The following is a 25,183-nucleotide window of genomic DNA, read 5'->3' as shown; positions in this document are numbered from 1 at the left end:
TGAATTACGCAATGCAGTGAATACAGTCAAAGTCGAAACAGCAAAATCAAAGGAGCGATTGCTAGCTGACAGTATTATTAAGCTTATTAGCTTTCAGTTGGAGAGCTGAATTAAGTATAGTTTAAGAATCTAACTGAAACTGTACATCAAATTTAACACTTTTTTGACATTTAAAAAATTAGAAAATACTTTTCCGGCAATTTGCCGGCTATGTTTTGCATTTCAGGTCAGATGATTTTAAAACTGTTCAATTGTGCTATTTTTTTTTCAAATTGTTTTATTTTAGACCGAAGGCTGTCGAATGTTCGTGCATGTTTTAATTAATTTTAATGTCTTTTTAATTGCTCTCAAACGAAGTTTGTAGCAATTATATTAGTCCTGTCGGTCTTTTTTTATGCGATTTTTCGCTTGACCAATTTTTCGTCTGACGCTTTTGACTTTTCGTCCTCAAAAACGGATAAACAAGTAGAGCCCAGCGGGCATTAAGTGCTCTTAGAGCCTTTTAGCTCTGTTTCAGCTCAAACAGTTTTGGAGTCTTATACTTATGGTGTGAACAGCGGTTCTTAGAGGTTGAAGACCCCCCCCCCCCCCCACTGCTGACCCCCCACTATTGCCCCCCACCGCCCTGTTGCCCCCCACCCAACTGTCGCCACCCCCATCGGCACCCCCGTGCACCCTCCCCCCACCCGTGGCTAGCTACTGACGAACAACCGCTAGCTAAAAACGCAAATTTATACTAATTTTCACAATTTTTTTCAAGAATTTTGAAAATTTTTGTCAGTTTTTCAAGTTTTTTAAGTTTTTTCAGCCCTAGCAGCCCTAGGTGTCAAGGAATCCACTCTAGGATTTGATAATAGGTTATTGAATAGTTTTTAGTGGTAATAGAATGGTTTCAACATTTCAACACTGCGAATTTTGTGTATTTTTTTGATAAATTTTGCAAATGTTTTCAATGTTTTTGACAGTTTTTGTCGTTTTTTAGGTTTATCCAGCCTTAAGAGCCAAGGAACTTCCTCAAGGGTTTAATAATAGGTTACTATGTAGTTTCTAGAAGTAATGGAATCATTTTCAAGATTAAAGCATCACGAATTTTAGCATTTTTTTGACAACAATTGCTGACAAAAAATTTTTTGACATATATTTTCATTATTCAAGATTTTTCAGCCTCAGGGTTCAGACAACCTCCTGAAGGGTTTGATAATACGTTGCTGCATAGTTTCTAGTGGTAATAGAATGTTTTTCAACATTTGAACATCACGATTTTTAGCAATTGTTGGATAAAACTTGAATTTTTTTTTCAAATTTTTCAAAAATTGTCATTATCTAAGTTCTTCCAGCCCCAAGAAACCTCGTATAGGCTTTGATAATAGGTTACTGAACAATTTTTATTGCGATAGAATAGTTTTGAACTTTTTAATATCTCAAATTTTATCGATTTTTTAATAAAACTTTGCAGTTTTTGAGTCCTTTTTTGAGTTTAACGATTAATACTGGCCAACGAAGCTTTTTAAGTCTTGCAGATGGGTTACATGACAAAAATCCAGAGGCAAAAAATGTTCTTTGAACATTTTCGTCACTGCGAAAAGTGGAGAGTTTTCTTCTGAATTTTGCACTTTCAGTTTTTTATATGATTTAGTCACTAACAAGGCTAGAATCTCATGGAAGAAATTTCTAGCACTCTCTCTTTCTCTCTCTGTGTGTGTGTGTGTGTGTGTGTGTGTGTGTGTGTGTGTGTGTTGGTTGGCGTTTCTTTCCTTCTTTTTCTCGCTCACGTTTTACCTCGCACTCTCTCTCTCTCTCCTTAACTCTTTTGTTGACTTCAGCGGCTGTTACGTGGCGTGATAATATCGTCTATTACCCTAGCCTCACGCCTCTTCAATCAAGCGAAAGCTAACCTCAATAAACAGTGGATAGGTGCTGACAACCGCCCGCCGGTCGTTTGAGAGCAATTCGCCCGACGTTAGTCGGTTATGTTTTTTGTTTGTTTTGTTTTTTTTTTTCATTTTTTCTGTTTTTGATTCATTTTTTTGTTTCCAATTGTTTTTCTTACGGTTGGTTCCTGATGTTCTTGTTGTATTGTATTCTTTCTGTTTTTTCCTCTCTCATCATTTTCGAGTTTTCCTTCTCTTTTTGTCTTTAACTCCCCCCCTTTTTTTGCTTTTTGTTGGCGTTGGTTTTCTCCCCGACTCGTTTTTTCTGTTTTCCTTCTCTGCGTTCAACCTTCTTTTTTCTCTGTCCTTTGGGTTTTTTCGTTTTTTTTTTAAATCTATTTGCTCTCCGACTCATTGTATATTGTTGCTGCAATCGATTTCTCTCTTTCGCTCCCTCTTTATACCTCATCCTATCGGTTTTGAATTTTTAATGCTCTGTGAGAACGTTTTTTACTCTTAATTCGCTTAAAACGTGTCTTTCACATATTTGGCGCTCCATTTTTTGATGTCCAAAGTAGTTTGCAGAAAAATTCATTGAATTCACAAAAGAATGCATGTACACCAGTTATCACGAATAAATTTTCAATGAGACTATCGATTGTTAAAGTTTCAAGATAAGATGCCTTCCGATAGCCTTTACGGACCTGCTAGTGGATTTAAATTATTTCAACGCATTGAAATACGCAATGCAGTGAATACAGTCAAAGTCGAAACAGCAAAATCAAAGGAGCGATTGCTAGCTGACAGTATTATTAAGCTTATTAGCTTTCAGTTGGAGAGCTGAATTAAGTATAGTTTAAGAATCTAACTGAAACTGTACATCAAATTTAAACACTTTTTTGACACTTAAAAAATTAGAAAATACTTTTCCGGCAATTTGCCGGCTATGTTTTGCATTTCAGGTCAGATGATTTTAAAACTGTTCAATTGTGCTATTTTTTTTTCAAATTGTTTTATTTTAGACCGAAGGCTGTCGAATGTTCGTGCATGTTTTAATTAATTTTAATGTCTTTTTAATTGCTCTCAAACGAAGTTTGTAGCAATTATATTAGTCCTGTCGGTCTTTTTTATGCGATTTTTCGCTTGACCAATTTTTCGTCTGACGCTTTTGACTTCGTCCTCAAAAACGGGATAAACAGGTAGCGCCCAGCGGGCATTAAGTGCTCTTAGAGCCTTTCAGCTCTGTTTCAGCTCAAATTGGTTTGGAGACTTTTACTTATGGTGTGAAGGGCGGTTCTTAGAGGTTGAGACACCTCCCCCACTATTGCCTCCACCCCCCACCGCGCTGTTGCCCCCCATCAGCCCCCGGTGCACCCCCCCCCCCCCCCCCCTCCCGTGACTAGCTACTGACGAAGCCAACCGCTCGCCGGTCGTTTGAGAGCAATTCGCCCGACGTTAGTCGGTTATGTTTAAATAGCTCTTTTGCTCTTGCTGGTATAGTTCTTTTTTAATACATGCTCTTGCTGGTTGTTGTTTTGTGTAATATCTGCTCGGTCGGGTAGGGGGGTCACTGGACCGATGGAACAAAAACGGTATTGAAAGGTTGTGGAGAACAATTATTGTAACTTCGTGACTTCAAATATATTTTATGAAAATATTCAACAGATTCGAATTTATATGTCTTCCTGGTCCCTTGGATTTATTGTTATTTTTAACTTTCTTTAATATGTCTATCATATATTAATAAAGCGATCTCAGCGCTATAATAAAGCGATATCTCAAACTCTTAGCTTGTGGAAAGTTTCCAACAAAATTAGCTAGCTTTTCCAAATTTTTTTCACCTGCCTCGTTTTTTATAAACTGAAATTGAATTATGGAGATCAGAAAATGATTTAGGTGAGCAGTTTACTTCTGTCGAGTGAGAGTTTCATATCTCTAATTATCGAGTTTTGCTTATTATAATAGCAGGAGTCAATGCCAACTTAACATAGCCCACTAATTTGAAGGTTTTTTTTTTTGGGGGGGGGGGGGGTGGCAGTAATTAAGTCTTAAGGAGTTGAAAACATCAAAACAAAATCTCTTGCTATTAAATTTTTTCTTGGGTCCTCCTTTTTTCATTGATATTTTACAACTACAGGGCTACAAAGCTATCGTAGCTATTTTCTGTTAATCTGTCAGCTATATGAAAGTTTGTAAAGTGCTGCGGAGTGGATTTGTTACTATTTTCCTGATATGAAGAGTCGTGTCCTGTCTAGGGTTTTAAAAGCAGTTTTTTTAGGTTTTTTAATCGTCAATTTTCGCCTTTTGTTTTGGCTGTTTCGTTGTCATGATGATCCATAAGATCCAAAGTAATCTTAAAAAAGTTGAGGGAAACATTTGAACTAAGAAGCAAATGATTGTATATAATGATTATTTGCTCTCAATCGACGAAGTATGTAGCAATTATATTAGTACTGTGATCTTTTTAAAGCACGTTTTCTTGTGACGCTTTCGACTTTTCGTTCTCAAAAACAGGGAGGGCGTTATGTTGCTGAGCAGATCTCTTAGAGCTTGACTGGTTTAGAAGTACATAAATTCGAGAAGATATAAAATCCTTGTGGATCATAGTCTGAGAGCAATTCACCCGACCAGTCGGTTGTTTCAAAATTTTAGTTGGAATGTGCAAAACTCGAATACTTTAAAAGTATTGACGAGTAATTCACATCAGAGGTTTCAGGTTCTATATGACGAGTACCGAGAGGTGTACATTCCGGAAATGGTGCGAGAGGGAGGGGAGAGAAAGGCATCATTGGCTTCTGTGATGAGTGGTAAAGCTAGTACCAATTGGGACTTCGCCAGTCATCTCGTATTCGCTAAATACGACACGTACATTGCTAGAGTCCAGCAAGTTAAGGTTACAGCTATTCATTTTGCAGATTGAGAACAAACTGCAATTTTATTGTGCGACTTTTAGGTTAAATAGTTATGAAACGCCGTGACGTCTGGGATGGCTATTTTTTCACCAGTCGATTGATTTTGCTTCCTAGCCTTTTTTTGCAAAGTTTTCGCGTTTTTGTGTTGAGCAGTTATGCTGTTGTTTTGGACTTCAGCACAATCAATTTTTAAACAACTGGCGGTCGTTATTTTTCGGTGAGGTATTAACTATTGTTGTTAACTATGATCGAATGGAAACGTATTACCTTATGTTGCTAGTCATTTGAGTTGCCTCTGTATAATGAGTTTTAACCGAAACCATAATATTTTATAGGTTTAATGGGAAATGTAAATGTGACGCTGCTAATAATTTTAATTCACATTGCGAATTGGTTTCAGCATCTCTTCGAAATTGCTTGTGACTTTCACAAGTTGGAGAAGTTGGAAGCCTGTGGCACAAATGGGAGAGTGCTGAGTGCCCAGATCGAGAGTGTGTTCGAGGACTTTGTTGAGGCGTTTAAGATATTTGCAGAAAATGGCACTTACGACCCATTGGAGCCTGATAGCGAGGTATAGACATATTGAGCTATTAGGCTTGTGTCAAACACCGAAAAGTAATGGCTGTTAATAGTGATGGGACCTCTCAATGATGAGAATAAGTTATAAGTTGACGAAAAGAGCAACAAAAACTGAAATGTTTTCAAAAAATTTGAAAACAAATATGAACTATTCGCTATATACTGACTGCATTGAGGAACGTCATTCATTCAATCCTCAATTAGAAGCTTATGGGACCTCTCGGCGTTTTAGTACTACATAAAGAAAAGACACTGGCTGCATTGAGTAAGTTAATTCAATCATCAATTTGAAGCTTATGAGAACTCTCGGCATTTAGAAAAAAATTTACGTCTACATAAAGAATAAAAAAGCATTCGAAAAAAGCGAAGTCAAAAAAAATTGAAGAAAAGCGTCGAAACCATTAAAAAGTAAACTTTTCGAAAAATAAATTTTCTACTTTCATTTAATTTTTAAACAGCAATGGGATGGTTCTTCTTAAAAAGTTTATGACTTCAAACAATCAACAAATATAAACAATAATATTAATAAAATTTCGTGGTTTTACTATTCTTGTTCATATTTGCTGATTTTTTGAAATAATATTTTTTTTAAAAAAAAAGAACCATCCCATTGATGTTTAAAAATTAAATGAAAGTAGAAAATTTATTTTTTTGAAAACCCGCAGTAGCAACGACATAAAATTCAATAGCTTTTAACGGAAGTCAATATATACGCTATGTTATGCCTCGATGGGAAAACTATAATGTTTGTCATTCATTTGTTGCCAATAAGATATCACAAGTCTTAATGACTAGGAAAACAACAACAAATAAAATACAGGCAAAAACCAAAAATTTAGTAGAAAAGTGCCTTTAAACTTAGAAGTAAGTGTCGAAGCCATTTAAACATAGAATTTTATCTGAAAACGTTCTCTATGATCCCTTGAACGTCTTCTCTAAGCCAATTGGAACTATCAGTATTACGATAACGTTATAAGATTTGAAAAGGAACCAAAATTATGAAAATTTTTTAAATAAAAATGAGAACTCGTGACATCAAAGACATAAACCAATAGTTGGAAGTCAAAACCGCTATCCAGATTATTTTTAGTTGCGGTAGAAAGGAAGGGTGTACTGTCATTACTGTGAATGATTTACAGTTTACAAAAATAAGTTTAAGATCGGTTAATTAAAAAAAAATTGAAAATTTGTTAATGACTTAACAGCCATTAGTTGTCCACTCAAAGAACTAGATAGGTTCACTTAATGCTCATTAGGAAGCCTATTGCACTTTTAGTCAACGAGTCTATGCTAAAGGACTACAAAAATTAAGTAAAATCTCAGAAAAAGTAAATCAAAATTTCATTATAAATTCCAAAAACATGAAGCCCAAAGAAAACGAGCGATTCATGTTTTGTTCATTGGGCGTCATTTGACTGTAATTGAGGCTTATTGTCATCAACGGAACCTCGATATGAAAAGTGTCTAGTCTATAAGTGACTTGAAAAACGAAAAAAAATTGGAGATTTATAATAGTAAACTTCCCTATGAGACCAAAATATATCGATCCTTCTCTTTATCGATCGGCCAAAATTGACTGAACAAAAAAACCCATTTGAGTATGTAGTCCCCCCCCCTCACCACAACCACAAGTGGGGTCGGAACAATAATCTGAATACGCTACGCAGCGCATGAAAGCAACGTTCTTGACAGGTTATTAATATGCCCAAAGTACATAGACAAGTGATTTTGGGACTATATTTAAGCAGCCATTAAAACGAGATTTCACAAAACACTTTCAATTTGGAATTCTCAGGTTTTCTGGAGCTTTCAGGTTTTATGAGTTCTGAAGTTAAATTATTTCAGGAGTTCGACAAGGACATGGACAAATTCGATGCTGTAATGGAAGATCTGGACAGCAGATTGGCATCTATTGCATGTGGTGCATTCGAGAATTGCAGCTCAGTCGAAGCAAGATTCAAGGTATCTCTAGTTTGATTTGTAGTGATATGCAAGGTTATGATACAGTCTATTATTGTTCATTAACTACTTTAAGTAATATCAAAGGGCACGAGATGATATTTGAATTTTTGATTGCATAATTTAAACCGATTGAAAGTCAGGAAATAAGTTTTAAGGTCATGTTCATACCCTTCCGCCTTTTCGGGTTTAGAATTGATCCTTCAGCTTAATGAGCCATGGTTTACTCAAAAGGGCTCTATTGGGATTCGATAGCATATACGACGGTAAAATAGGGAATATATTATGTAGTGTTTCAATTTTTCCCTGTGAAAATCCAATGTCTGAATGCGTATTGAGTGCAGAGATGAAACTTTTGTCGTTTCTTTCCAGATGATAGACAGTTTTGGTAGTCTCTTGGATCGGAAACTTGTGCTAGAGGTGTTCAGCCCCCTATACATTGATTTGGTCAACATGTACAGTTCAGAGCTTGATTCTGGTTAGAAAATGAACATCCCGTTTCCCGAAAAACATGATTTCTGTTGAACGAAGGTCGATGGCAGTTACAACTAACTTAGCTTTTGAAATTTAGCATGTATCTCTTGACTACATGGCATTGAATGTTGTTCATGGCTTATATTTTATTCTATCATGTTTGGTCGATTAAAAAGGACAGCTGAGAACAAGCTACTGTTAATGCAGACTGAAAGCCTAATGCTGCTCCGCTGCGATTACGCAGAAACACATTTACTTTTTTATTAAAGACGAATAAGCACGCAACCAATTATGCTTCAGATCAGTCTCATGGACTAAATGTATATTTTCAATTTCGCTTATGTTCCGATTCTACTTATTAATAGCCGCCCTCATCTTCTCAGCCGGCTATTATAGCGCTCCTATTACAATCCAAGAATTGGATTGTATTGGTGCTCTGTCTTTTTACAATTCAAAGAATTTGAATTGTATTGGGCGCTGTCTTTTTTACGACTCGAAGAGGAGTATTGGAGAAGCCCTTTTTTTTAAATCAATTTTATTGGAGTGATTTTTGAAGCGGGAAATGAAACGCGTGAAAAATTTGGAGTGATATTGGTGCTGAACAAAAGTGAAGAGCGGAGCGAAAAGAGAGTGGTTTTTGTTCATACCGCTGTTTTTGAGAGAGCGAGAAATTGATGTGTGAAAAAATTTTCTAAGCGAGCGAAATTTTTTTTGTTCACGTGCGGCATTTTAACGCAGTTTTTTTTTCATTTTTGTTGGTTAAGAGGTTTGGTTATGATTTTGTTTTAATTTTAGGCTGGTTTCGGTAGTGGTTTGAAGGTTTCTGGAAATTCATATGAATTTTATGATAATTCGGAGGTTTTTAATGTATTTTGCTGATTTTCGGGCTAATTTTTGCGTTTTTTTGACGATTTTTTTTTGTTTTACTGGCTCAAATGGGTATTGAAGAAACCCCTTCTACTTGAGAAAATTTATGATAACAATTGGTTACAGTTTTGTGGGTAAAATCATTTTTTTGTTGAGAAATATGACAAAAAAATGGCGAAAATTGGAACTGTTTTTCTTAATTTTTTGCAGTTTTCGTTTTTTTTCTGTTTTTAGCTAAGTTTCTTTGCCTAATTTGACTTGCCTATTGTTCTGCGAGCATCTGGATACCCTATTGGCTGAAGGGAATTTTTCTTTGGATTTACATGTTTTTGAAATATTAAAAAATGTAGTAACTTTTTCCAGTTTTTTAGTGAAAGTTGTTTAAGAGCTTTTTTTCATAATTTTAGCCTCAAGTATTTTTTTCAAAATTCAGATAAGTGGTTTTTGTAAGTACTAGTTGTTTTGATGAAGTTATTTTGGCAGAGATAGTTTTTTCTTGATCTCAATTTATAACAAAATTTGATCAGATTTTTTATCTTATTTTAACAGATTTGATTTCGATGTTTTTATTTTATTTTGTGTCATGAATTTGTTTCAAGATAATCAGAATTTATTGAAGGCACATTTTGTTTGATGAGTAGTTGGATGGCGTTTAAATGGATTTTCACTTCGAGTCGTTTCCGGAATTCTTCCGGCTATGTTTTTTTTTTTAACTGGAGTAGTGATTTTGGTCACGCCGAAACAGGAAATGGAGCGGAAAAGCTAGTGGTTTTGCGGCGTGAATTTTTTTCACTCTAATTTTAAAGTAGAGTGAGAAAACGGTGTTTGAACAAAAATTCGGTTTCTCGGTAGTGGTTTTTTGTTCACATGCGGCAATTTCACTTTGATTTTTACTGTTTTTTCGATTTTTTGAATCGGATTTTTTTCTAAATGGTTTTTCCAATCCATTCATAGACCGTTTCAGGTCTAGTTTTTTATTCAATGAAAATTCTTTGAATTGTACGTCAGGACTTGTCCTGCTATTTTTTTTATTTTTTTAAGATGTTTTCACACCTGTTTTCATGACTTTGAGCTTTCAAAACGGGATAAACAGGTAAAGCTCAGCGGGCATCAAGTTTTATTAGAGGCCCGCGTTTAGTAGTCCCCTCAAGTACTCAGAGTGGTGAAGCTACTGGGAAGGCCGTAATTCAAGGTTAAAAGGTCATTTTTGGGAGTTCTTGAGCCTAAAATAAAGAATTTTTAGCACTTTTTCGTCATTTTTTGGATTTTTTGTTAGACCAGTATGAAATTGAGGTTGATTAAATTTGATAAAGGTCCTTTGCAAGAAGTCCATTGCTTTTTACGGCCACTTTACGCGCTATTTCTGTTGATACTCCAAACATAAACACGGTAATTTATACTAATTTTTTCAAATTGTTTGGAAATTTTTGTCATTTTTTGAGTTGTTTTGGACTTTGATGTCAAGAAAACTCCTCTGCGGTTTAATAATAGGTTAATGCATAATTTCTAGTGGTAATAAAATGGTTTTAAACATTTTAACTTCATGAATTTTACCAATTTTTTTAATCAAACTTGTTTTTTTTTTAAATTTTCTGCCATTTATTGTCATTATTCAAGTTTTCCCACCCCAGGGGGCAAGAAGCCTCATCGAGGGTTTGCTAACAGTTTACTGTAAATTTTTTTTGGCCATGGAATGGTATTCAACATTTTAATATCTTTTACCAATTTTTTGATAAAGTTGCAATTTTTTTCTTTAAATTTTTGAAATTTTTATTCAGTGGCCAGGGAACCTCCTACAGGGTTTGCTAGTCTGTTACTACATAGGTTATAGGGGGCAATAAAATAGTTTGCAATTTTTCAATTTTGCGATTGTAGGGAATTTTTTTAATAAAGCTTGCAATTTAAAATTTCTTCGAGTTTAACTATCTTTACTGGCCAACGAAAAATTTTAAATGTTGTGGACGCTTTACAAAACAGAACTTCAGAGTCAAATAAATGTTTTGACCTTTTTATTAGCCTTATTTTTTTGTAAATTTTCTCTTCTCAGTTTCTTGATGCATTTGTCATATTTGTCCAGTTTATCTACTTTTAGTGGCAGATTCATCTCTTTCAAGGTTTTTGCATAAATTAATGAGTATTTTGAAATGAGTCTTATATGGCCTTCAAGTTAAAAGCTTCAAGTGTTTTAGCAATGATCTTTTTTTGTTAGTTTGTTTGATTCTTTTAGTTTCTCATCTTTTGAGATTTTGTCTTGTTGGCTGGGATTGTTCAATTGATCTGCTGGTCAGGTTCATTAGGTCTGTCTTTCATTCAATTACTTGGATTGTATTTCAGGACTTGTCCTGCTATTGTTTTTTTACTTCGTCGAATAAAAGAATGTTTCGCTTTACCTCATTTTGCCGCTTTTTCAACATTTTGCGTGAAATCTTTTTGACTTCTCTGGGCTAGTTTCTCTCATTCTGCTAAAAGTGATTTTGAACATCAGTTGCTCAGCAAAGCAATTCAAAATGAAGAGTCAGTATAAAAATTGAAATCAGAAGTAGAAACGGGATAAACCCATAAAGCCCAATTTTTGATGACCGCTATTTGAACGTCGTTCCTATAAGTCTTAGTTACCATCTCTAATGCTTATTGTTATTGACAGTAGTCCCTGTAGCCTCTCTTTGAGAAACAGAAGTATGTTTTCGTCATTTTTTGGATTTTTCGCTAGACCAGTATGAAATTGAGGTTGATTAAATTTGATAAAGGTCCTTTGCAAGAAGTCCATTGCTTTTTACGGCCACTTTAAGCGCTATTTCTGTTGCTACTCCAAACATAAACACGGTAATTTATACTAATTTTTTCAAATTGTTTGGAAATTTTTGTCATTTTTTGAGTTGTTTCGGACTTTGATGTCAAGAAAACTCCTCTGCGGTTTAATAATAGGTTAATGCATAATTTCTAGTGGTAATAAAATGGTTTTAAACATTTTAACTTCATGAATTTAACCAATTTTTTTAATCAAACTTGTTTTTTAAATTTTCTGCCATTTATTGTCATTATTCAAGTTTTCCCACCCCAGGGGGCAAGAAGCCTCATCGAGGGTTTGCTAACAGTTTACTGTAAATTTTTTTTGGCCATGGAATGGTATTCAACATTTTAATATCTTTTACCAATTTTTTGATAAAGTTGCAATTTTTTTCTTTAAATTGTTGGAATTTTTATTCAGTGGCCAGGGAACCTCCTACAGGGTTTGCTAGTCTGTTACTACATAGGTTATAGGGGTAATAAAATAGTTTGCAATTTTGCGATTGTAGGGAATTTTTTAAATAAAGCTTGCAATTTAAAATTTCTTCGAGTTTAACTATCTTTACTGGCCAACGAAACATTTTAAATGTTGTGGACGCTTTACAAAACAGAACTTCAAAGTCAAATAAATGTTTTGACCTTTTTATTAGCCTTATTTTTTTTGTAAATTTTCTCTTCTCAGTTTCTTGATGCATTTGTCATATTTGTCCAGTTTATCTACTTTTAGTGGCAGATTCATCTCTTTCAAGGTTTTTGCATAAATTAATGAGTATTTTGAAATGAGTCTTATATGGCCTTCAAGTTAAAAGCTTCAAGTGTTTTAGCAATGATCTTTTTTGTTAGTTTGTTTGATTCTTTTAGTTTCTCATCTTTTGAGATTTTGTCTTGTTGGCTGGGATTGTTCAATTGATCTGCTGGTCAGGTTCATTAGGTCTGTCTTTCATTCAATTACTTGGATTGTATTTCAGGACTTGTCCTGCTATTGTTTTTTTACTTCGTCGAATAAAAGAATGTTTCGCTTTACCTCATTTTGCCGCTTTTTCAACATTTTGCGTGAAATCTTTTTGACTTCTCTGGGCTAGTTTCTCTCATTCTGCTAAAAGTGATTTTGAACATTAGTTGCTCAGCAAAGCAATTCAAAATGAACAGAGTCAGTATAAAAATTGAAATCAGAAGTAGAAACGGGATAAACCCATAAAGCCCAATTTTTGATGACCGCTATTTGAACGTCGTTCCTATAAGTCTTAGTTACCATCTCTAATGCTTATTGTTATTGACAGTAGTCCCTGTAGCCTCTCTTTGAGAAACAGAAGTATGTTCAACTACGAAATGCCATCAAAATAAATCGGACTTAAAAAATGTTCTTGTACAAAAATCTTTTTTTCGAAATCTTCTCTTCTTTCAATCCCAATCATGCTTATTGGAATCAACGGCGGCTATTTTCCGGCAATCTACCGGGTATGTTGATACATTGCTCAATTTTCTATCACAAAGCATAGGTGGAAAAATTGACTATTTGGAACTAAAAACTGATAACTTATTAAGAAACAACAAACATGACAAGTAAACCTTTTAGTTGCTCTTGAACGAAGTTTTGTCTTTTTAAATGCAAAATCTTAGTGTGACCTTTTTTTCGGATGACTTTTATCGCGCTTGATTGCCTCACTCAGTAGAGATAGCGTTGTCCTACAACTGAGTTCAAAATGTCCAAAAATTCAAGTGAATTTTCTAAAAACTAAAACCTCTAATTCATCAAAAAAGTTAATTTGCAATCAAAATTATCCAACAAAATATTCTGCGCTCAATTGGCATTCTAATGATACCACTAGCAACTTTTTACGGTAAATATTTCATAGGCCAAAATTGATTGAACAAAAGAAGTTCAGTAGAGTATGCATTTCTCCCCACCCCCTTATGTAGAGTCGAAATAAATGTAACATATTTTTGAACGGTCCATATTTCTGAAATCGTTGACAAAATTGATAAATGCGGTTTTGTAGCTGAATGTTGGTTCCAAAAGGGCGATATTTAACACGACACATCATTGGCTCAGCTATCTATTTGGTATATATAAGTTCCGATGCACACTTTCCTAGTATTTAGTTTATAAATTTGTTGACAGCCAAGCGCATCTTTGACGCGAAGACGAAGAACAGAAAAAGGAGCAGTCTTAACAAAAGGGAGTCTAATATTGCACTGGCCAAAGTGCACAAGAATCTGCCAATGTTGACTGGTCGAATAAAGTGGCTGAAGGAATTGGAGTATAGAGTAAAGAAGCCTTACGAGGAATTCCAAAATACTAATTCAGCGTAAGTTGATTCAGATGCTCCACCAAAAATTGGCTTTAATGTCTTTACTTGTTAACTTCTTAACTTGTTCAGAAAACGGGAGGGTGTCAGGATTTTTTAATTGCTCTAGAACGAAGTTCATAGCAATTATTGTAAACGTGTGTGTCTTTTTTTACGCAAGTGTCTTTTAAGTTTTCGCTTGACAATTTTGACATTTCGAGTGACTTTTACGCCCTTGACTGCGTTTCGCGCGATCTGAAATTCTTTCTCAATCACAATTTCAAGCAGTTGAACTCAATTGGTGGCAATTTAATACTAAAAGTCAAATGAAAAGTCCGCCGAAACTGGTGCCATTTTTTTTTACTTTAAATCTTAATAGTGGTATATGTTAACCTCTAATGTGGTTATTTGAAGCCCACTATTGAACTTCTTAGTCCCATTTAGGCCCGCCCTCCCTCTCCCTCCCTCCCCCCCTGACTAAAGCAGGCTGCAATTGGTTAGAGCTAGAGCTTCCACTAGTCGTTCGAGAGCAATTCTTCCGACGTTTAGTCGGTTATGTTTTAATTGTGTATAGTAACTGTTTTGTATATTACTGTCTCTTTCTTATAAGGCTGTGTAAACAATTATCCATCTGCAAATGCTTAAGGCTAACAAAATGTAACTTTATTTAACTTGTGAATGGAACAGAGCCCATGACTGATTGATAATAAATGCGGCAATGAAATCCGTCCTGAATACTGAATTGTTTTTTTTTCATTTCTGTCAATCGCTAAAGCGAAAAATGTTTGAGTTAGGCTCATCTGCCAAATATCGGAAGGGCAAGCATTCAATTCAAATATCTGCATAATTGCAGCGCTTATCTTTGTGATAAGAAGCATACTGAATCTTTTTCAATTGATCTCAAACGAAGTTTGGAGCAATTATTGTATACGTTTTTCACTTCTCCATTATTGAGCGATTTCAATTGCTCTCATTGTTTGTTGCTAATATAAGAGTGATTGTGAGCGGTTGAGGATCGAAGGCTTTGTAGCTTAGTGGTGAAGATCCACTCTAATCCTGGAGGTTAAGGGTTAAAAGCCAACTTTGGTCGGGATTTTTACAACCATTAAAAACTTTAAGCAACACCCCACCAGAGTAAGTTGCCCCGCCTGTTGGTCAAGAGCAATACTAAATGTCAAATGAAAAGTGCGGCGAAACTGGTGTCATTGTTTACTTTAAATCTTAATAGTGGTGTATGTTAACCTCTAATGTGGTTATTTGAAACCCACTATTGAACCTCTTAGTCCCATTTAGGCCCCCCTCCCTCTCTCCTCCCCCTCCCCTCCCCCCCCCCACCCCCGACTGAAGCAGGCTGCCATTGATTACAGCTTCCACTAGTCGTTCCAGAGCAATTCTTCCGACGTTTAGTCGGTTATGTTTTATTTAATAATCACACCAACCATGATCACTCCCCTCAATTAAGCTGCAGCTAGCTACTGACGAAGCCAACCGTGCGCCAGTCGTGTGAGAGCAATTCGCCCGAAGTCAGTCGGTTGTGTTTTAAAGCTTTATCGGAATTAAATTGATAATAGAGTTTATGAATATTGCGCTGGTCCGTCCTTACATCGAGGCTTATTTCCCTGAAATCTATGTTCGATTGATTTGGAAGCTGGTACAGGTGATTATTTTGCTTCCTGCAAATCAACCCAAAAATTCTTTCAGGTGGATTATTTACGCGCGTGGTGGAATGGTTATTTCTGCAACGTTCCTTCCCTATTCTTAGTATGTAAGGAGTGAAGACAATGGTATTCATTTTCATTTATATTTCAACTAATTCGTGTTTTGCAGTGGTCGCAAAGGATTAGAAGTGTAAGTTTATTGTAACTACCTGTCATCTGTTTCTCGTCTGAGTTCATTTGATTGCCGAAAGTATATTTGTTCCAAAATTTCAAAAGAAGGTAGGGATATTAATGCTAGGCCGGCTTGTTGTTCAGATCAAATTCAATATTTTTCACAAATCCTAGGAATATATGATTAGTAGCTCCAGAACCTTTGAAGCCCTGGAAAAGAAGAGATCACCGACATAATTGTTTTTCAAGCTTCTGAGGAGGCATAAATTCATGGTACGAAAGGCTTCTTTCGATAACATCTCCCATTAGCTACTCCAAATTTTTACCTCCCCCTCTCCTAAACTTTTTATCCTCTCAACTTTGCCGCCGCACTGCGTGAGGCAAGCTTCACTAACTTCAGACTAATTACTACTTCAATCTAGCTCACATTCGTTTGAAGGCAATTCGTCTGAAGTTTGTAAATTGCTGTTACTTTCTCTCTTAGTAAATTGCTCTTACTATTTTTTCAGAAATTTACATTGCCAAAAGAACAAAGAAAAAGAAGTTAAATTGATTAATGTAAATCACTACGTAGCCAAAAATGAGTTGTAATTTCATTTTTAGTTGTTTGCCGCTAACATTCTCTTAACTGCTTAATAGGATTTCAATTTTGTGACAGTGATGTAAATAAAGATTGAACCAATTACGCTCCAGATGGAGGAAAATTTATGTTCAAAGCTGAAGTTATTAGCTCCATTTTATGTAACTGCCTTGAAGTAAGAAGCAATTTTTATTGTAATCTTTTGCACATTATTTGAAGACGTTTAACTGTTGACAATAATTTGGTGGTATCCATGCGTTCAGCATCGTTGCCAGGCCAAACATATCGAGGCCTCAGAAGTACTCCTTATGGCCGTTAAAAACTTAATTTAAAATTTAAAAGCATATCTCAAAAACATTTTTTTGGTGAATATGAACGTCTCCTTTTGTTCGTGAAAAAATTGAATAGTTCTAATGAGATAAGAGTCTCACCCATTCGTCGAAATTTGTCTCACCCATTCCTGATTCATAATTCGCTTGCAGATACAAAGTCCTAATTCTTAATAAAAAGGTAGTTTTCTGCTATACCTAAATTTCTTATGACCCAAATAACATTTGTTTTTTTTTCAACAGCGCTATCAGCAAGAATTTTTAATTTAGAGCAATGCAAACTGATGATGCAGAAGACATGCGATTGAAATACGAAGAGATGCTGGCACTTCTGTCAAAGTAAGTTTGTCGTCTGAATATAAATGCATGCAGTTGAATAAATGGAGATGAACAATAGCTGATCTGGAAACAATAGCTAATTATATGAAAGGCATTAAATCCAATGTCTACAAACAGTAAAGTGATCAATTATTTGATATTGATAATCATCAGAAAAAATGATTTGGGTAAATTATCAGCAAATTGCAGTACTGTTTTTCACTAAGGGTGTTGTTTTCTCATTGGCATTTCAGCGAATTCCTCCATTGATTTAGCAGCTGTAGTTTGGAACTAGACTATTTTCTCACATAAGGATAATTCTAAAACTTTATTGATGTCTTGTTTGCAGGGCTGAACTGAAGGTGTTCACAGCGTGGTGTAAGCAAGTTGAGCAGAAAGCTGACTTCAATCTAGACAAGTATCTAATCAACCGAGTATCCATGTGGGACATTGAGTGCAACTTTGACCCAGAGTTGATGGCCATCTTGAGAAATGTGAAATTCCTGGAGCAGCTGAATCAGAAAGAAACGGTACCTGGGAAAGCTCAGGAATTGTTTGTGAAGTATGACACTTATTTGCGGTACACTCAGAACCTCATCCTCATGACAGATTGGTTAGTACAATTTATTAGTTTCAAAAGATTTCTTTGAAAATGTTTTTGAGATTTTTTAAAAAATTAACTAAGCAGATATATAAAATAAACTGTAGAAAAATTTTATGTATCTTTATTTGGGTCATATGTATCTTTTAAATGTGATTAATAGCCGTCGTCAAACTCTCAACCGCTATTATTTTAGACGCTTTACTTTTTTACACCAAAGATTTGGATTGTATTGGTGCGCTGTCTTTTCAAACTTTTTGGCTTTTTTATGGCAATCAGAACTGGAGTGAGATATTGGTGTTTGCACAAAATTTGTATGCAAGGTTTTTCCTTGGCCGTTTTCGCGGCGCTTTTGTTCTAGAGCTTTTTTTTACTTTTTGAGTGACTTTTTCACACTTTAGTTCTTCAGTTTTGACGCGCTAGGTTGCTTTCGTTCTGAAATAAAGTTTGTAGGTAAAACCAACTGTGAGCGAAAGGAAATCAAAGTCATCGTAGCTGAGTGGCTCAGATGGGAGATTGCCAAACTGGAGGTTCGTGGTTCAAACTCCTGTGGGGTTGATTGTTTTGCACCGATAAAACATTTCTAAGCTAAACCCCCTCTAAATGAAATAGCCCCCTGTTGTTCGAGAGCAATTCGTCCGACGTCATTCGGTTAAGGTTTTCTCTTTAGTGCTTTTAATATGTTGCCCATGAGTCGAATTGTGGAATTGCTTCTATCCCCCAACTGGTAGCTAATGCTTTTCATCACTAACACTATTGGTTGTAATAAATCTATATATTATCTATATATTAATCGCGTGAACACACAAGGCGGCATGTTTCAGAGGCATCACTGAGCAGCATGTTTTAACAGTACCACCGAAGAGCACGGTTAACCGGTTGCTTAATTGGGGTTAATGACCGAAAAAGTGTGCTTTGAGGTCATTGACGGATTAATGTTTCTAAAAGGTCATTTGCCAAAAAATGTTACAGAAGGTCATTGACCGAAAAGTGTTGCCAATAGGTCATTGAACCAAAATGTTGCTAAGAGGTCTTGTCATCTACCGAAATCTATATATTAATCGCGTGAACACATAAGGAGGCATGTTTTAGAGGCATCACTGAGCAGCATGTTTTAACAGTACTACCAAAGAGCACGGTTAAGCGGTTGCTTAATTGGGGTTAATGACCGAAAAAGTGTGCTTGAAGGTCATTGACGGATTAATGTTTCTAAAAGGTCATTTGCCGAAAAATGTTACAGAAGGTCATTGACGGAAAAGTGTTGCCAATAGGTCATTGAACCAAAATGTTGCTAAGAGGTCTTGTCATCTACCGAAATCTATATATTAATCGCGTGAACACATAAGGAGGCATGTTTTAGAGGCATCACTGAGCAGCATGTTTTAACAGTACTACCAAAGAGCACGGTTAAGCGGTTGCTTAATTGGGGTTAATGACCGAAAAAGTGTGCTTGAAGGTCATTGACGGATTAATGTTTCTAAAAGGTCATTTGCCGAAAAATGTTACAGAAGGTCATTGACGGAAAAGTGTTGCCAATAGGTCATTGAACCAAAATGTTGCTAAGAGGTCTTGTCATCTACCGAAATCTATATATTAATCGCGTGAACACATAAGGAGGCATGTTTTAGAGACATCACTGAGCAGCATGTTTTAACAGTACTACCGAAGAGCACGGTTAAGTGGTTGCTTAATTGGGGTTAATGACTGAAAAAGTGTGCTTTAAGGTCATTGACCGATTAATGTTTCTAAAAGGTCAGTTGCCGAAATGTTACAAAAGGTCATTGACCGAAAAGTGTTTTCAATAGGTCATTGAACCAAAATGTTGCTAAGAGGCCTTGTCATCTACCGAAAAATGATTTGCGAAAAAGCCTGTTGCCAAAATTTCAAAAAAGAGAATGATCGGTGTTTCAATAAACAAAAACAATAGTGTTAAAAAAATCACTGGCCGATTATTTGTTCAGTAAAGGGTCTGTGAATTCAGAAAACGGTCTTTGCTTTTGATACTGAAAAGGCAATTAATCAAAATAATTGAATTATAATAAATTATTGCATAAAAACATGATAGGTATATAATTTTCCTTCTTTATTTTTTTCGATGAGAATTTTGTTGGTTGCATTAGCCAGCCTTTTAACTCAGTTCTGAGTTTGTTGACGTCCTAAAAGCATTCACAAAGGCTTGAAAACGGTTCCTTTTTATCAGCACATTCCTCGTCTTGGGCACATCCATCGTCGTGTTCTCATTTGCTCATTCATCCTTTTTATGAGACCCGGAATTCATTGTCTCACACTGGATCATTTGTCTCTTCTCTTTTGAACTGTTGTATCTCTCCCTCTCTTCAGTGTCTTTCTCTTTCTTTTTTTTCTGTTGTGCGATTTCCTGTTTCTGCTCGTCAAGTGTTTTCTCTAACTGTGTGCTTTTTGCACTCAAATTTTTGCTTTTGTTTTTTGCGCTTGCTCACTATCTCGCTGTTCTTGTACTTTCTCTCTCTCTCTCATGATTTCGGCTTCTTTCTTTTTGCTGTCCCGTTTTCCTTCATTCTTCGCTTTTGTTTTTTTTGCGTTCTTTCCCTCGCTCACCTTCCTTTTTCCTCCTTTCACTTTTTCCTCGGTTGTTTACTAACTTCTTTTCTTTTTTATCTATTTTTGATTCAATTTTTTGTTATCTATTGTTTTTTTACGGTGGGTTTCTGATGTTCTTGTGGTTTTCTTTCTGTTCTTTCCTCTCTCATCAATTGCGATTTTTTCTTTTTCTAGTAAATTCCCTTTTTTCGCTTTTCGCTCCCGTTGGCTTTCTCCCAGACTCTTGTTTTTTTTTGTTTTCCTTCTCTGCTTTCAAGCTTCTTTTGTTCTCTATCCTTTGTGGTATTTCTCGATTTGTTAAGTCTATTTGCTCTCCGACTCATTATATTTTTTGCTATCGATCTCTCTCCCTCCCTCTTTATACCTCATTTTTTGTTTTGAGTTTTTAATGCTCTTTGAGATCGTCTATTAGTCTTAACTCGCATAAAACCTTTGTTTGACATGTTTGTACTTGAAACCAGTTATCACGAATAATTCTTCAATGAGAATATCAATTGTTAAAGTTTCAGGCTACGATGCATTCAAATAGCCTGTAGGGACCTGCTATTAAATCAATTTTCTATTTTTTTCCTTTAATTTGTATTTTTGTCTGTTGTATTTCAGTAAGTCTCATCAATGGTCTCTTCTAATGCTTGTGATGCATAAGCAAATAAGATTAATTTTTTCAATAACTAGCTATTGGTTTCTATGACTACAGCTTTCATTGCAAAATATATTGCGAATTTTTGAGTTTCGTGTAAATGTTTTTGGTAATTGCTCTCGATGAAATATGAAGCAATTATTGTTGACTTGCCTATTTGTGTAAATTTTTTGCTTGACCGTTCTTCCGTTTTGTTTCTACGATACTCTTTTACTTCTCAATTATTTTTGTCATGCTTGCCTTTTTCAGTTTTGGGTGATATCAATTGCCCTCCGATGTATAGTTTGTTGCTGAAATATAAGATTGTAAATTAGGTAATTGCAGGGCCCTGGTAGCATAGCGGCTATTGTTTCAGTCTGTTACAGGAGGTTGGAAGTTTGAACACCTTGGTGAGAATATTTTTCACCCGCATAAAATTATTTAGTCGTTGTTGAGGCTGTCGCACAGAGCTGCAATTCGCTGGTAATTTTGGCGGGATACAGGCGCTTATTGCCGTTTTTAACTGGTGCCCTAATTGCATCTGTATCATAATAAAAATAGATTTATTATTAGTAATGTGTGACTGCCTATCCAGAACTTGTTTGTGGTGCAGCGACCTTTCTGCATCTACGCCATGGTGAATGACATGCGGTCCCCGGGATAGGGGGACCAGTAGGGCCATCGTCAACATCAGGGGAAAGTGGTAAGGAAGCCGGATTATTCTGTGCAGTGTGGTTGTTTAGGACTGATGGTATTACAATTTGGCTACCTCTATTGGTCTTTCTCAAGAAGTCAATATTTTAATGGTCCGTGGTGTTGTTACTGCAGTTCAAAATGTGGTTTACGTCATGTGGTGCTACGTCACATTTGGGACAGCGGATGTCAACATTGTCGCAGATCCTTCTCAAGTAAGAGTTGAGCAGGGGACAGTATCCAGTTCTCAGTTTTGCTAATCGGATACGTGCAATTCGAAGCAGCGTTTGCTCTTCTTCTGCTATCTTTGGTGGAGGTATACCTAGTTGCTTGCTGTCTTTGTTCAACAGAGTATGGACCATTTGTCGATGGTCCATACTTTTGAGCGCATTTTTGTATTCCTTGACATTTAAGTGCTCTTTGTTGTTTGTGTGTTGTTTCACGCCTGCCCTATTTGTATAAAATCATCTAGTAGACAGCCTCACTTTAAAAAGAAAATTGCCCCGCTGTTGTTCAAGAGCAATTTCTCCGACGTTAGTTGTTTTATCTTTCTGTAATCATTTTTCTTCAGTATGGTCAGTTCATATCGGTTATTATTGAATCATAGAAAGACTTAGGTAGTGCTTGAATTTCCCAGCTGTTGGTTTTTGATTGCTCGCAAATGAAGTTTGTAGCAATTATTTCAGTCCTGTGGTCTTCATTCGATTTTTCGCTTGACCGATTTGTCGTCTGTCCCGTTTCACTTTCCGTCCTGAAAAAGACTCGAAGTATGCAATGCAATGAAACTTTGGTCGGGGACAAATTCATCGTGTGAATGGCGGTTCTCAAAGTTTGACCCCCGTTACCCCCCACTTGACCTCCCCCACAAGCTAAAGCTGGCCTCCCTATGCCGTAGCTATTTAATGACGAAGCCAACTGCTCGTCAGTCGTTTGAGAGCAATTCGCTTGACGTTAGTCGGTTATGTTTATGACTATGGCTATTTGTTTTCAATAAAAAGCGAATTTTTGAATTTTGTCTGCATGTGCATTTTGTTGTCTAATTATTTAATTATGAAGCTTCATAATGAGGCGCAAAAGGATCTAATTAATGGGTCTTTATCTTAGCTTTTGGCGTTTATGAGTCTTATTAATGACCTAAATTTTGGAAGTAAAATTTTTTACTACTTGTTTAACAATTAGAATCTTTTTCGTTTGTGCCCCCAGTAAGTTATGCGCCCCCAAGTTACAGAGCACATGTCATTACACAGTACATCTTTTTGTAAAGATTTGGCACGTGCGTCTGGGGGTGCAAATAATATTTGCACACTAAGGGGGGGGCTCAAACGGAAAAGATCCAACAATTACTTACGGATTTTGTGTTCTAAGTGTTTTTGTTGCGTTTCTGGTTCTTTGCCATTATCCCCCAGCTTAGTGCCGAGATAAACTATAGCCCCCCGTCATGGTAGTTATACCATAATGGGGGGCTATATCATGGGGGCTATAATGGAAATACCCGGTATTTTTTGTGGTTTTGCGGCTTAGCTCAATAATTTTGACGTTGATGGAAAAATTATTAAAGTCAATGTCATGATTTACTTCAGTTCTTTTGATTGTTATAGGTGACTTGCCCTGTTAGGTTGTTTTATTATTCGTTCGAAGTTTTTTTTTTCTTTTTACGTCAATCATTTTCTTGTTTTTCGTTTGACTTTCTTCATTCTGTTTCAATTGAATGGAATTTAATATTGATTTCAGCAATCTTACACAAATGAGTTTAGGGTCAAAAAGCAAAAAAAAATATCAATGGAAACGGGATGAACTAATAAAGACCGGACTTAAAGACTTAATGTTTTGAGACAGTGCTTCAAAGTTTTGTACAGTTTACTTCTAATTCGTTCAAGTATTACTCTTATACTCCTCCAATTTACAGGCTGAATTCACCATATTTGTCAAATCTAATGAAACTGCGGTCGAGATTAGAAGACTTTTTGAAACAGACGAGCTTAGACTGTCTTCAAGTTTTCTGGTCGTTTTTCTAATCGTTTCAACCCCAAAATCGGACAGTGGGGTCTACTGTGGCTACTTTTCGGCCCTTTGACAGCTGTTTTTTAGCGGTCAAGTGTTTTGAGCTACTTTTTCATGCCGGATTTTGCCATCAATTTTGAGTTCATAAGTTTAAGCAGAACTGATTAAGCACAAAGTTTGTGACATTTATTTGACTTCTAAGGTAGACTTTAATTATATCAGAGAACCTCATCGAATAGGACAAGGAACTATAGGACAAGGAACTGCTCGCGATTTGTTTAATTGCCATTCGCCCGAATATTGTTTCTGTTAGTTGTCTTGTCGCTCAGAAGCAATGAGAATGAGTATTTTTTAGCCTTCTAATGTCACAATTTTCAATCCATTTGCATTGAACCTTTTTTATGCTTAAAATTAGTTTGTAAATCGATTTCTTGCCACTCCGTCATTTTGTGCAATTAATAAAAAAGAACTTTAAATACTCTAAAAAGTTCTTTTATACTTTAAAAACTGAGATGTGTTACAGGATTTTGGGTTATAGTCCGGGTTTTAATTACTTTAAGGTAAAAAACTTGTGAAAAACTTTCCTTTTAAAATTGTTTTTGTTCTGAACCTTTTGTTTGGTGTGATTTTTCGTCTGACGGAATTTTCGTCCGCAAAAACGGGATAAACAGGTAGCACCCAGCAGACATTAAGTGCTCTTAGAGCTTTTCAGCTCTGTTTCAGCTCAAACTGTTTTGGAGACTTATACTTTTGGTGTGAAGAAAGGTTGAAGGTACCCCCACTGTTGACCCCCCACTCAGTTTTACCAAAACCCCGCACCCCACTGTTCCTCCCTCCCTCCTCATCAGCCCCGGTGCACCCGCCGCTCGTTCCTTTGTTTGAACAACCGATCGCTAAAAACACGCAATTTTTTTTACTAATTTTCACATTTTTTTCAAGCTTTTTTAAAATTTGTAATTTGAGTTCTTTCAGCCCTAAATGTCAAGAAACATCATCTAGAGTTTTATAATAGGTTACTGCATAGTTTCTAGTGGTAGTGGAATGGTTTTAACATCACGAATTTAAGCATTTTTTTAAAACAAAACGTGCAAATTTTTTCATTTGCCATTGAATAGCTTTCAATTTTTCAATATGACAAATTTCAGCGTTTTTTTTTTAAACTTTAGCATTTTTTCAAGGCTTTTGAAAATGTTTTGTCGGTTTTCAAGTTTTTCCAGCCTAAAGAGCCGCGGTAACTCCTCTGGGGTTTGACAATAGGTTACTGTATAGTTTCTAAATGAATTGGAATGTTTTTCAAGATTTCAACAACACGAATTTAAGAATTTTTTTAAAAAAATTTGCAAGTTTTTCGACATTTATTGTCATTATAGCGGTTCTTCAGCCTAACAGAAAATCTCCGTTAGGGTTTGATAATTAGTTACTGGAAAATGTTTTTTGGCCATGGATTAGTTTTCAACTTTTATCATAAATTTTAGCAGTTTTTTTATGGAACTTGCAATTTTTTTTTCGTTTTTTGATTTTTTTTCGTCATTTTTTAGGTTCCTTCAGCCTCAGGAGCAACATAACCTCTTCTAGGGTTTGACAATATGTCACTGTGTAGTTGCTAACTGTTATTGAATGTTTTTCAACTTTTTAATATAAGCAATTTTAAAAAAATGTTGGCAATTTTTATCGTTTTTTCCTGCACCAGGTTCCTCTAAGGCTTGATGATATGCTTTCGCATAGTTTCTAGAGTTAATTGGATGGTTATCAATATTTTAATAACTCCAATTTTAGCAATTTTTGGATAAAACTTAATTTTTCAATTTTTTGTGAAATTATATGTTCGAAGTTTAAGTATCTTTGAGCCAGTGAAACTATTTGAAGCTTGAGATAGGGTTATTGGATAGCTTCTAG

The 25,183-nt window shown here is 35.7% G+C and overlaps 1 protein-coding gene across 4 annotated transcripts in view; it reads left to right on the top strand.

Moving 5' to 3' along the window:
- LOC142342601 (dynein beta chain, ciliary-like) overlaps nucleotides 1-25,183 on the top strand; it is a 300,993-nt gene that overhangs the window by 60,631 nt on the left and 215,179 nt on the right. For 2 of the 4 annotated variants that reach the window (XM_075393990.1, XM_075393991.1), the window contains exons 9-16: nucleotides 4,588-4,764; nucleotides 5,184-5,354; nucleotides 7,208-7,324; nucleotides 7,694-7,799; nucleotides 13,572-13,758; nucleotides 15,565-15,585; nucleotides 16,746-16,814; nucleotides 17,143-17,406. In XM_075393990.1, the coding sequence (XP_075250105.1) occupies nucleotides 4,588-4,764; nucleotides 5,184-5,354; nucleotides 7,208-7,324; nucleotides 7,694-7,799; nucleotides 13,572-13,758; nucleotides 15,565-15,585; nucleotides 16,746-16,814; nucleotides 17,143-17,406 (1,112 nt within the window). Of the gene's footprint in view, nucleotides 1-4,587; nucleotides 4,765-5,183; nucleotides 5,355-7,207; nucleotides 7,325-7,693; nucleotides 7,800-13,571; nucleotides 13,759-15,564; nucleotides 15,586-16,745; nucleotides 16,815-17,142; nucleotides 17,407-25,183 lie in introns of those variants that run through there. The other 2 variants (XM_075393992.1, XM_075393993.1) reach the window with 2 other exon arrangements.

Source organism: Convolutriloba macropyga, chromosome 7 (genome assembly GCF_964194025.1).
Source record: "Convolutriloba macropyga chromosome 7, txConMacr16.3, whole genome shotgun sequence".
Lineage (NCBI taxonomy): Eukaryota > Metazoa > Xenacoelomorpha > Acoela > Convolutidae > Convolutriloba > Convolutriloba macropyga.
Note: the sequence above shows the minus strand (reverse complement) of the source record. Positions and strands in the feature narration are given on the sequence as shown.